Source organism: Sphaerodactylus townsendi, linkage group LG01 (genome assembly GCF_021028975.2).
Source record: "Sphaerodactylus townsendi isolate TG3544 linkage group LG01, MPM_Stown_v2.3, whole genome shotgun sequence".
Lineage (NCBI taxonomy): Eukaryota > Metazoa > Chordata > Lepidosauria > Squamata > Sphaerodactylidae > Sphaerodactylus > Sphaerodactylus townsendi.
This window is the reverse complement of record NC_059425.1, coordinates 109,855,468-109,867,060: the sequence shown is the minus strand read 5'-3', so window position 1 is coordinate 109,867,060 and position 11,593 is coordinate 109,855,468. Positions and strand designations below refer to the sequence as shown.

General features: G+C 40.7%; 1 protein-coding gene across 1 annotated transcript; it reads left to right on the top strand.

The window, feature by feature from the left end:
• LOC125429440 (mediator of RNA polymerase II transcription subunit 23-like) lies at positions 1 to 7,459 on the top strand. The gene is made up of 7 exons (XM_048490567.1): positions 1 to 34; positions 759 to 918; positions 1,072 to 1,144; positions 2,736 to 2,950; positions 3,196 to 3,316; positions 4,763 to 4,894; positions 6,428 to 7,459. The coding sequence occupies exons 2-7, from the start codon at positions 761 to 763 to the stop codon at positions 6,596 to 6,598; spliced, it is 870 nt and encodes a 289-aa protein (XP_048346524.1). The 5' UTR covers positions 1 to 34; positions 759 to 760; the 3' UTR covers positions 6,599 to 7,459.
• The last annotated feature ends 4,134 nt before the right edge of the window (positions 7,460 to 11,593 follow it).

The window sequence follows — 11,593 nt, the reverse complement described above, 5'->3', positions numbered from 1 at the left end:
TATTACTGCAAACTGATTGCAAGGCTGGTAGATAATATCCTTTTTGGGAAAAAAGAGTGTAGGTAAAATATCAAAAAAACATTGAGACAACTGCTTTCATTGTAATTAATCTGTAGTTGACTGTGCTGTGATGCCTTCTTTTGTTTGTTTTGGTGCTCCACCCATTCATGTTTTTTGTCTTTTCAGGAGCAACGTTTAGACCAGGGGTCTGCAACCTGCGGCTCTCTCTCTCATGGACTACAAATCCCATCAGCCCCTGCCAGCATGGCCAATAGTCCATGAACATCTGAAGAGCCGCAGGTTGCAGACCCCTGGTTTAGACTATCACTGTTAGCCATAAGGGATATTAAGAATGTGAAGCTGCAAAAAAATTAATAAACCAAAAGAGCTATCTAGAATTTCTTGGGTTTAGGAAGCATATCCAGAACATATAATATCTATCCTTATTTGTTTGAAAAATGCATCATCTCTACATTTACATTAGCACCAGCATGCTTAAGTGGCTAGAAGAGAAAAAAGCAGCTGACGCCATATATAGTCCAACTTTTAGTATTCTGTTTTGTTCAGATCCGCATAGATGAGCCATGCCTGGATGGCCTGAATATGCAGCATTACAATTCAATTTCTTCATGTGTATTAAAAACCAGAAGGAAGTTCCAGTATGCCCCACCACAGTTCTCTGTGAACTTCATAGTGTGATCTGTAATGGCAGCTGCTTCCTATTTCTTATCACAGTTGTTCACCTTAATTGCTCTTACCAATGGCTGGCAAGTCACCATTCCCAAACTGTGACTGGAGATTCAACGAGTTTCCTAACCCAGCTGCCCATGCACTGCATGTGACCTGTGTGGAACTCATGGCGTTGTCTGTTGCAGGAAAGGATGTAGGAAATGCCCTTCTGAACGTTGTGCTCAAGAGGTAGGTTGATATCCTTCTGAAAAAAACGGAAATGGGTTTATGTTAAAATTAGTTAACATGTTACAAACTTTCTAAAATGTTCTCGTATCTCTAACATAAATTGCTGATATTAAGTATAAGAAATACAAGTCCTTTTTTCCTCTTTTCCTCCAGTCAGCCATTTGTCCCAAGAGACAATATAACAGCATGGATGAATGCAATTGGGCTGATTATCACTGCCTTACCTGTAAGTTTTCTTGATTCTGATTAATTTAAAAGATAAATATTCTGGTGCTGCTGATTAAAAAAATATATAAAATTAGATGCTAAAATATAAATAAATATAATAAGGAAATGGGGATAGGAAGGATATGAGCTTTTTCATTTCATTTTTTTTACTGCTGAATATGTAAAATTGAATTGTACAAGAGGCTATTTTTGTACAGGACAAAGGATTGTTTTAAAATGGAATTGATCAATGGGGTACTTCTTGTACCAGTAGTAGGCCAATTTTGATGACAAAAAATAGGCATTTTTAAAATGATACTGTATTGTTTAATGTATTATTATACTGCATTGTTTTTATTGCATTGTTTTCTAATTTTGTCATCTGCCTTCAGTCTCATTCAAGGCAGGCAGGCTGTAAATGAAGTCGTAAGAAAAGGTGTAATAGGCACAATTTTGGCTGGGAGGGTTAAGACCTATCTCTAGACCGCTGAACATTTAGCTTTCTGTTTTATGAGCTTTCAGCAAACACTGTAGGTGTATTTTAAAACTCAACTTTAAAACTTGGTATTTTAAATGAAAACTGTGCCCTCATTATATGTTGAGACGAATGTGACCTTTTAAAAACCAAATATCTGGGATTGGTGTGGAATTTTTGTATATCTAAAAAGGCAATTTGTCAGATATATATTATTTACATGATAATTTTATAATGTGGAATGATCTTTATGTAGATGGTTATTGTGAAATAGGTTGAGGTGCCTGTTTCATAGACTGCTTATGGAAAATTGTAGACTACCTTAATTTCTCAGTTGCAATAATATAACACAAAGCCATCAATTTGAAATAGATTGAGCAGCTTGCTGCATTAGCATTGAATCCTTTCTACATGCAGTAGAAACCTCAATATCCCAGGCCTAGTTCTTTTAGTATGCAGAAGGTGTAGTTGGTGTTCCCCAGCTACTTTGTTCTATGTTGCCTTTGTAACACAAGAATATAGATACAAGGGAGAGGAAAGGCTGTGTGAGTGAAACTACACTAACACTACGATGATTCCCATTTGCTGTCTAAAGCCAACATGTTATTTCCAGATTATTTCCCTCCTGTCTGTTTTCTTTTCTGTTCCTGTGTCACGAGAGCTGTGAGGTACAGCACCTTGAGAGACTGGTAACCATGCAGCTTTTATCATTAACAAATGGTACTCAGTTTCATAGGAGCCACGTGGTGTAGTGGTTAAGTGCTTGCACTTCCACTCACATGGTCAGGAGTTCGAGCCCCCTGTGGGTCAGATATTCTGGCAGCTGGCTCATGGTCTACTCAGCCATCCATCCATTTCTTAGTCAGTAAATGAGTACCTAGCTCATAGCTAGGGGGTAAAGAATAGCCAGGGAAAGCAATGGCAAACTACCCCACAAAAACTGCTTTCCTATAAAATCACTGCTCGTAGTGGTACCCCAGGGTTGAACACGACTGAAGGGGAAACTTTACCTTTTACTTCACTCAGTTTCATGATGAGTTAAAGTCACTTCGTATGTTTGATGTTTGTGCATGTTTTTGAACGTCCCAAGTAAAATTACCCTAATAATTTGTGGTGGGGTGGCTTTATTTTGCAGGAGCCCTACTGGATTGTCCTCCATGAACGGATTGTGAGTGTTGTCAATAGTCCTAGCTTGACCTCAGAGACTGAATGGGTCGGTTATCCATTCCAGCTCTTTGACTTCACAGCTTGCCACCAGTCTTACTCAGAGATGTGCTGTAGCTACACGCTGGCATTGGCGCATGCTGTCTGGCATCATTCAAGCATTGGCCAACTTTCCCTCATTCCAAAGTATGTGTAGTGGGTATTGTCCGTTACCTGTCAGTATTAATTTCATGTAAATAATGTGTCTTAAACACAGAGTACAATTAAAAAAATGGGTAAATATCCTCAAATATCCTCTTCTACATTTAAGTCAGTTTTTAATATGGGAACTCTTGCCAGAATTTGGATGCCTTCAGAATATAAAATGAAGAGCATCATACTAATTTTGGTTTATCATATGATTACTTATTTTAGTTTTTGAAAAACAACAGGTTCCTCACTGAAGTACTGATACCAATAGTCAAGACTGAATTCCAGTTACTCTATGTTTATCATCTTGTTGGCCCATTTCTACAGCGGTTCAATCAAGAAAGGACAAGATGTATGTTAGAGGTATGTTATTACTAGAACATTCCCGGCTATTTATTGGAAGAAGAGCAAGGCTCTGGACTGTGTGGCATGCTTCCTGTCCAAAGAAGAGTTCTGAACAAACTGCAAGATTCTTTTCCTATCCTACCAACAGAATTGTTCCAGTAAAGTTGTATTTGGTATCCCTTTCCCAAAGGTATAACATTTTCCAACCATGCCCTCCAAACTGCAGTTAGCTATATTAAAGAGGACAAGTCTTTTCCTATTCACAGAACTCATTGCAGCTTGGGGTGAACTTAAATTGTGGAAGAGGCATGGGAGGGAAAAGATTAAATGTTGGCTTCCCAGAGGAACCCTTCTGTGGTCATCAAAGTTCCCAAGTCGGAGTGCCATTTAGAGATACTAATAGCAGAACTCTTGTTTCAGTTTTTTACAGTGGAGTTAGACACTGTGACTGTTGAGTATGCCCATGCCACTAATGTAGGCCATGTGAAAATGTGCATTACATAGCTAAGTGTCTTCATGAGAACCTTGTTTTTGTGATTAATGTTTGAATCTTCAATCGTTTCTTTTAATCAAAATACTAAATTATTTCTTGTAAAAAGATTGCCAAGGGCCTCTGCTGGCACACTTTTTTATTAATGTAATTGAATTTGTTTTCTGGTACTCTTGCAAAGAATCACTTTTGGGAATTTAAAAATCAAGTCAGAGCAGAAATTAGAGCACAGTGAATGCTGGCATTCACAAACTTTATATTTTTAAGCATGATGAACAAGTTTAAAAATCAACTCTCTAGGATATTTTGGAGGTCATAAAACATAGTACATACACATTACGTAACAAACAAAATTATCTTTAAGTTTGGTCTTAAAGAAACTACCTAGGAATGTCTCTGCTTTTTGTGGCCAGCTGGATAGAAAGAGAAATAAGAAGCTGCTTAACAGTGCAGTCCCAAGCAGAGTTATACTCCTCTGAAGAATGTAAGTTCCTTATTGCCTAAATGTTCTGCTACTGGAAGTGAGAATTACTGTAACTTTGTATTGAGTTGGCTATGTATCAGTGAGTAGGTCTCATACCTAGTACCTAAGATCTTATTTGGGATATAGATGTTCCTTGCAGATTCGGATAACGGCACCATTAATTAGGCATGACTCCTAATCTTCTTTTCCATTTGCTCGAGTGCTTTGGGAGTGCCTTCATATGTCCACTGCAGTCTTCTGCTTTGCCGGGGGGTTGGGGGGGTATCAACTGACCAAGCTGCTGTGAAAAGGGAGTTTGTACATTCAGATGTTACCCCCTTGCCATTAGCCATTAGTACTTCCTGAACAAATTTCTTATTGCCTCTTCTTTTCTGGGGTGGGGGTCACTGATAGAAATAAAGATCAGAAACATTTTTTAAAGTTCATAAAATATATAATATTTTTTGCTGGCTGTTTCAGTTTAAATTGTATTTATTTTTTGTGACAATAGATTGGAGTAGCTTTTTATGAAATGCTCCTGGAGGTAGACCAGTGCAATACTCACCTCAACTACATGGATCCTATATGTGATTTTCTCTATCATGTAAAATACATGTTTACTGGAGACAGCGTTAAAGACCAAGTAAGTGAATGATAGACTTCACTTGGAAGAAATCCATTCTTTTTGTCAGTATTATTATTCATAAACAGAAAACTCCTTCATTCTTATTTTTCTTTTACATTTTAGTCACACTTAGTTTCTGTGGCAAAATATCTCACGATGCAGATTTTAAATCAAATTTTGAATGTGTAGTTTTGTTGTGCTTTTGTGTGCCCAAGTTTGTTTTGCCTTTCATACCAAGGAATTCTAGAAATCAAGAGGCTGAGGTAGAATTAGCTCTAATGAATGACTTTCGTATGCAGCTGTTCTGGGCCTCATTGTTTACCCCTTTTTCAGTCAAGGAAAAACTTTAAATAGTCATGTAAGCTTTTTCATGATGTGGATAGACAATTGAGTAATTAAGTAGGCTGTTCCAAAATAACTCTAGGTTCATTCTGCTTTGTTGTAGTTGGGCTATGTATTTTTTGTGTCTCTGCTTCCTAACCATGAATACCAAAATGCATCCAAAATATGGTAGAGTTGGGGCCAAACTACATGCCATGTTATAAATATTTGGTACTTTAAAAGGCGTTGTAAGGAGACAAGTAACATGTAGATGGTCTCTTAGAGGCCCCACTGAGAGAAAGGTTGCTTACTCTGCCTGTTGTTGGCCTCTACCTGTTTTCTCACCTATTTCTAGCATGGAAGCCTCTAACTCACAGTTGATTTGGGCCTACACATCCTGATGAAGTTTAACAGAAATAGCAGACCAACATGACCCTGAGTTGTCTGGAGATGCCCCCCACCCTCCAAAAAAATACCACATGGGAAATTTTTAACTTCAGACCTGTTTGGTTAAATAACATTAATCAGAACTCCATGTTGATATAGCTATCTAAAATACTTTGAAAGTTGAAAGGAAAATGTTTTTGAGCTTGTGGGCACCTTTGAAATTCTGACATAGGGGAGGTGGGCACAACTTCAAAATGGCAACTGTGAGAGATGAATCTGACTGCCCAGACAGAAGTAGCCCAAGTGCAGAGGACAAGATAAGTAAATTTTAAATATAAACTGTGAAGAGGAATTAGAGAGAATAAAACAAATACTAGTGCTAATGAAATTTTGTTTTAATCTGCATGGCCGAGCAAAAGCCCCACTGGACAAAATCCTACCTCACCACATCCACTTTCTGAAAACATTTGTGAGGTTCCAGAAAAGGTATTGGTGGGTGCTGAAGTGCCCCAAGGCACCTGTGGTAGAAGGGTAGAAGCTTCAGCATATGTGAGGTTTTTAGAACCAGGTGGGAACTATGGATTATATTGGAGGGTTTTGCTGGAAAATGGTCCCCCTGTACTTAGATTAAGTACGGAGATGATGCAGAAAAATAAGACTAAATGTTTTCAGCAAAATATTAGCAAGGCAATTAAACTGTTGTATTTTTAAAAATGTTTTATTTAATAGCTTTTTTTGGATCCTTCAACAAAAAACAGAATGAAATTGAACTTGTAGTATTAGCTTTATTTTTTGCATGATCTGTATTTTGCTCAAACCTTTTAATATTGGCTTTTATTAAAGGTTGAGAAAATCATTTGCAACTTGAGACCTGCTTTGAAACTTCGTCTACGATTCATGCATATCAGCAAAATGGAATCGGCTTCTGTTTCTCAGCAACCTGTAAGCAACATGTCTCCAGCACCTCAGCCTACGCAGGTGCCAGTTAATGTTGCTTTGCCAGTGTCTCAGTAAAACAGGGCTCCAAACTTGTGCCTTTTGTGCCATGAAGTCCAATGTTATCCAAGATGAAAGTTGACCCAACATGAGTCCCTTTTGAAGAGCGGTTAGCATAACTTCCACTACAGCGTTCCTTGCCAACTTCTGAATATTTATGTTCTGCCACTTCTCTGATTAAAGGAACTCCTACCATCAGTGGATTTTAAAAAATGCCAGTGATTCTCATGTTCCTCATTTGTTCCTCACTTTTCTAGTCAATGATACTGTTGCTTAGTACCATTCACTTTTAATCATGCAGATCTTTACAATACAAGTCATGAACAGCATGTATGCTTTTCTTGTTTCATTGACATCTTTTTCTGAGGAGTGGGATCCTCAAATCATTTTAGCAAGAATATGTTAAAATTCCGTTGACTAGCAGGCTGCTTTAAATCCAACTAGTTGCAGAAACTTTGGGAACTTATTTAAGGTAGGCTCAGAAGCTTCTGGAGTCAGATTTTGATTAAGCCAACTGTACCTTCTCCAACCAGAACACTACATGGTAGTAATGACACTGCTTATGCTTATCGAGGATGATAAATCTGCTGGATGACTAGGCCTCTGTCATATGACCGCCAACTTCTGAAGTGTAATTATGTATAAAATGTGTATAATTAAGAGTTTTATTTCTGGGGCCTTTATTACTGCTGTAATTTACTCCTTTTGTTATTGAATTTTAGCAATAACTGAATTTTAATTTAGATTTGTAGTGCTACTTTTTCACAATTTTTTCCTGGTCTTGTTCTAATGAGAAATGGTTTGCCATTGAATTAAATGAAAAGATTTGTTCATATGTGGTAGCACTGATGCTGTTTAATAAAAAAAACTGTTTATGTATAGTTCATCAAAATTATTTGATGGTAACATTATTATTTTATCCATTAGCTTTACCAGTTCTGTAAGACAGGATGTTTCCAAGCCATTCACTGGTATATAAGAGGAATACAAACATTCATTTAAATTCATGAACTGAGAGACAAGTGACTCTAATAAACACAGCATTGCCTTCTTAGCAGCTTATCTACTTAATCAGCAGTTCCAAAATGCTGAAACTCTTTATTCAGTATAAACCATGCTGAAATTCTGTATGTATTCAGAGTCCATTTTGATAATATAAAACACAGCACTGGAACAGTGAGAATCCTCTGTATGAAACTTCAAAATAAGACAGGATTATTGTCATACTGAGATATTAGCGGTAGTCACTTCTTCCAGTGTCTAACCGCAAGTTGGACTGACCATTTTATCTACCTGATCTGCATTTGTTCTCAAATGTGTTCCTTATTTCTCTGAAACTGGTGGAAAAAATAACATTTCAAATGAAAAAAAATTATGCTTAACATGGTTAAATGCTGAAAATACCTTCTATAGGCAATACTGTTGTTTCAGATTGGCATAGTGCTCCATGTAGCTGTGGACAAGACTACATAGGGACCACCAAACGCAGCGCTCAGACACAAATCAAAGAATACGAAAGGCACTGCAGACTAATTCAGCCAGAAAAATCAGCAATAGTAGAACACATGATAAACCAACCTGGACACAGAATATTATTTGAAAACACAGAAATTCTGGATCACTCTGACAACCACTACGTCAGACTACATAGAGAAGTCATTGAAATCCACAAGCACATTGACAATTTCAACAGAAAGGAAGAAACCATGAAAATGAACAAAACTTGGCTACCAGTGACTAATCAGCTCCACACAAACACAGGACAGGGGCGTACCTAGGCAAACTGTAGCCCGGGGACAAAATTTGAGTTTGGTGCCCCCCCCCCCCCATATGGGCAGCCACCCTCCCCCACCACGACCAAACAATGATTTTTTGCACCAGGTCATTTCTAAATCACCATCACATTATAACTAACATCACATGTAACCCATTAAGCCTCTATTAAAGGGACAGGATTTTTTTCTCCAAGAAGTTGGTCAACCTAGCCAAGTGCCCCTCCACTAGTTTTCTATCATGTCAGAGTTTTCTTCCACATAGGTGGCACACTAGATGCTTATGAAGAGCCGCATAAAGCATCCCACCTTTGCATCTGCAAAAAAAGATTCCTTTATCTTTATTTTCCAGTATTTTCTGATTGGCCCAAAATCCATGCCTGTCATTTTTTGTATTAGTGCCCACTCCCCTTTCTCATATCTCCGTCTGCGGGGTGGGGGGGAGCAGTAGACCCATCGGGTGTACTCCAATCGATGTCGATGCGGTCGCATGGCCCATCTCTTCCCCCTCCCCCCAGCCAGCAACAACAAACCTTCCTATGCAGTGGCATAGTAGTTAGAAGCAAGTGCATTCCCGAATCTGGAGGAACCAGGTTCGATTCCCTTCTGCTGTGGAAACTTATCTGGGGAATTCAAATTAGCCTGTGCACTCCTACACACACCAGCTGGGTGACCTTGGGCTAGTCACAGCTCTTCTTGGCTCTCTCCAGTCCCACCCACCTCACAGAGTGTTTTGTTGTGAGGGGGAAAGAGGCAAAGAAGATTGTAAGCCCCTTTGAGTCTCTCCTACAGGAAGGAGAGAAGGGGGGATATAAATACAAACTCTTCTTCTTCTTCACGGGGTAGCCTTGGGCAAGAGAAAATGCAGATGAGGAGAACCACAGTCAGCTCTTTAGAGGAAGGACTGGATTACAATGTGATAGGTAGAAAATATTCTATGGGATTCCATTGCCACAAGATGTTTAGATGGCTTTTGCTATCTAGTCCAGGTGCTCAGGAGCAGCAGGAGCAGAAGGCCATTGCTTTCATGTATCCTGCATGTGAGCTCCCAAAGGCACCTGGTGGGCCACTGCGAGTAGCAGAGTGCTGGACTAGATGGACTCTAGTCACAATCTAGCAGGTTCGTTCTTATGTTTTTTATGCTTATAAAAGGAAGTAAACATGGATATTGCAGCAACTGCTATTAGGCAGAATAATGGAAGAAACAAACCCTCTATGTTCAGAAGAATTATTCTTCTGATTAAACACACACACTTGGTATAAACAGAGTAGTCATTGCTATAGGCGTTCTGTGTCTGAGAGCTATCCAACAGTATCTGGCCACTGGAGGCAGAGGACTGAGCTCATCTGATCCAACAAAAAAAATTCTCACAGTCCTAACCAACAGAGGACTCCACAATTAACTGTACAGAATTGAGTGTTTAAAAAGCTCAGGATGAGAAGTCAGGACTGTGTTTATGTGTAGAAGAGCAAAGATAATAGCAGAATGATGAGCACAGAGGGTGGGAAGAGAGTCATTTTTATTCCCAAATCAGATGAGTACAGGAGGTGGCACTTTTGTTGGAAGTGACGGGAGGGGAAAAATCTGTCTTTGGGAAAACAGAGCACCTGCTCATGTGTCTCTGTTTAACCCCCTCCCAAGACAAAAATGGTTTCTTCTCTTCAGAATGACAGAGGATGTGCCCGCTGGCCCATCACTCCCCCCCCCCCACAGTCAGCAACAACAAACCTTCCTCCTTCAGCTGGAGCCACTGGCCCTTGGAAGCAGGAAGGCTTTGGGGGGGGAGGGGGGAGAAGTGATGGGCTGGCGGGTGCACTCTTCTTTCATTAACAGACATCACATCACTACCTTTACCAGGCAGACTCTGTTAACCGGGTGGTTTTCCAGTGCCTTCCTGATGCAGGTAAGTGAACATAAGGTGATAGCCTGAAAGAATGCACCTTAGATATTTATAACCACCAAGACCTGTGTCTGTCTACTTATATAGCTTCACTAACACCAGTCAACTTGGAAGTGGATCCCACTGGACTGGTTGCCGGGATCTGAATGCCTGTTGTCTGGGAGTAAAGGCTTAGCCCATTGCACCATTTGCGCCTCTTGCACACATGGAGAATGATGCACTTTCAATCCACTTTCAGTGCACTTTGCAGCTGGATTTTACTGTGCAGAACATCACAATTCACTTGCAAACAATTGTGAAAGGGACTGAAAGTGCATTATTCTGCATGTGCAGAAGGGATCTTGGGATTTACTTCAGAGGAGTCTTGATTAGGCTCTCCCCATAAGGTGCCCCTAGATGCCTGCTTTCTTTTACTATTTGACTTTGATGCAACAGACTAACAGGGTCCCTCCCCCCCCCAAAAAAAACTGATTGTGAAAAAGTTGGGAGCTGAGCCAGCGGGGCCGCGTCTCTGGCTTTCAGATCCAAAGGAAGGGGGCATTTTGTCCCCCTGATGCGTCGGGCAAGCAATGCCAGGAAACATAACTTGGAAATTAGAAAAGTAAATCCATCAAAGCCAGTCCTTTTGGGGGGGCACACAATTAGGCGGGGGGGGGGGTGAGGTTCCCACAACAATAAGGCACCCGGATTTGAAATCAGCACCGTTGCTGAGTGACAATCTGCAGATGTGCTGCGGGGGGTGGGGGGAGAGAGAGAGAGAGAGAAGGGAGGCTGGGGAGGGATTCACTCATTTGGGCTTGGGAGGGGATTCACTTCCTCCCGACCTCCAACTCATGAGAAACCTGAGCCCACCTCTCCAAGGACTTTGCGCCCACCCCACCCCCTGGAGCTTGTCCTTTGTCTTTCTCCTCTCCTTCGGAGCCACTTATGCCAACGGAGAAGCCCGCTCTATGCCAGCAGCACTCTGACTGGTCATATTCTGCACATGCCCAGAGGCTCGTTCTTCTTTTATTAGAGGGCCATTTCCAGGGCAGAGTCCTGGCACTGAAAGGGAGTTTGGGGCTTCTGCCTGCCTCTGCCTTTGCAACGCCTGGAGCCTTGTGCTCGGGATCCCAGCGCTGGGAAGGAGGGCACCCCCCCCCCCAGCCAGGTGCTTCCCATCGATGCTTGAAGCCAGTTGCCTGGAGCAGAGAGTAACGCACACTTTGGAATGAGCGTTTTCTCCTTGCTTGGAATGTATTGTCGGATTTCTCTAATCCTAAAACACCAGGCTGTATTTTGCACGCTTCCAGAGTCAGAATCAACAGGCTGTTGTGGGTTTCCCCGGGCATTGGGGCATC

Coding starts and splice junctions, on each gene's coding strand:
- LOC125429440 (XM_048490567.1), top strand. CDS start 761: ATGGCTGGCAAGTCACCATTCCCAAACTGTGACTGGAGATTCAACGAG. Junction 2,951..3,195: donor CAACTTTCCCTCATTCCAAA/GTATGTGTAGTG, acceptor GAAAAACAACAG/GTTCCTCACTGAAGTACTGA. Junction 4,895..6,427: donor GAGACAGCGTTAAAGACCAA/GTAAGTGAATGA, acceptor CTTTTATTAAAG/GTTGAGAAAATCATTTGCAA.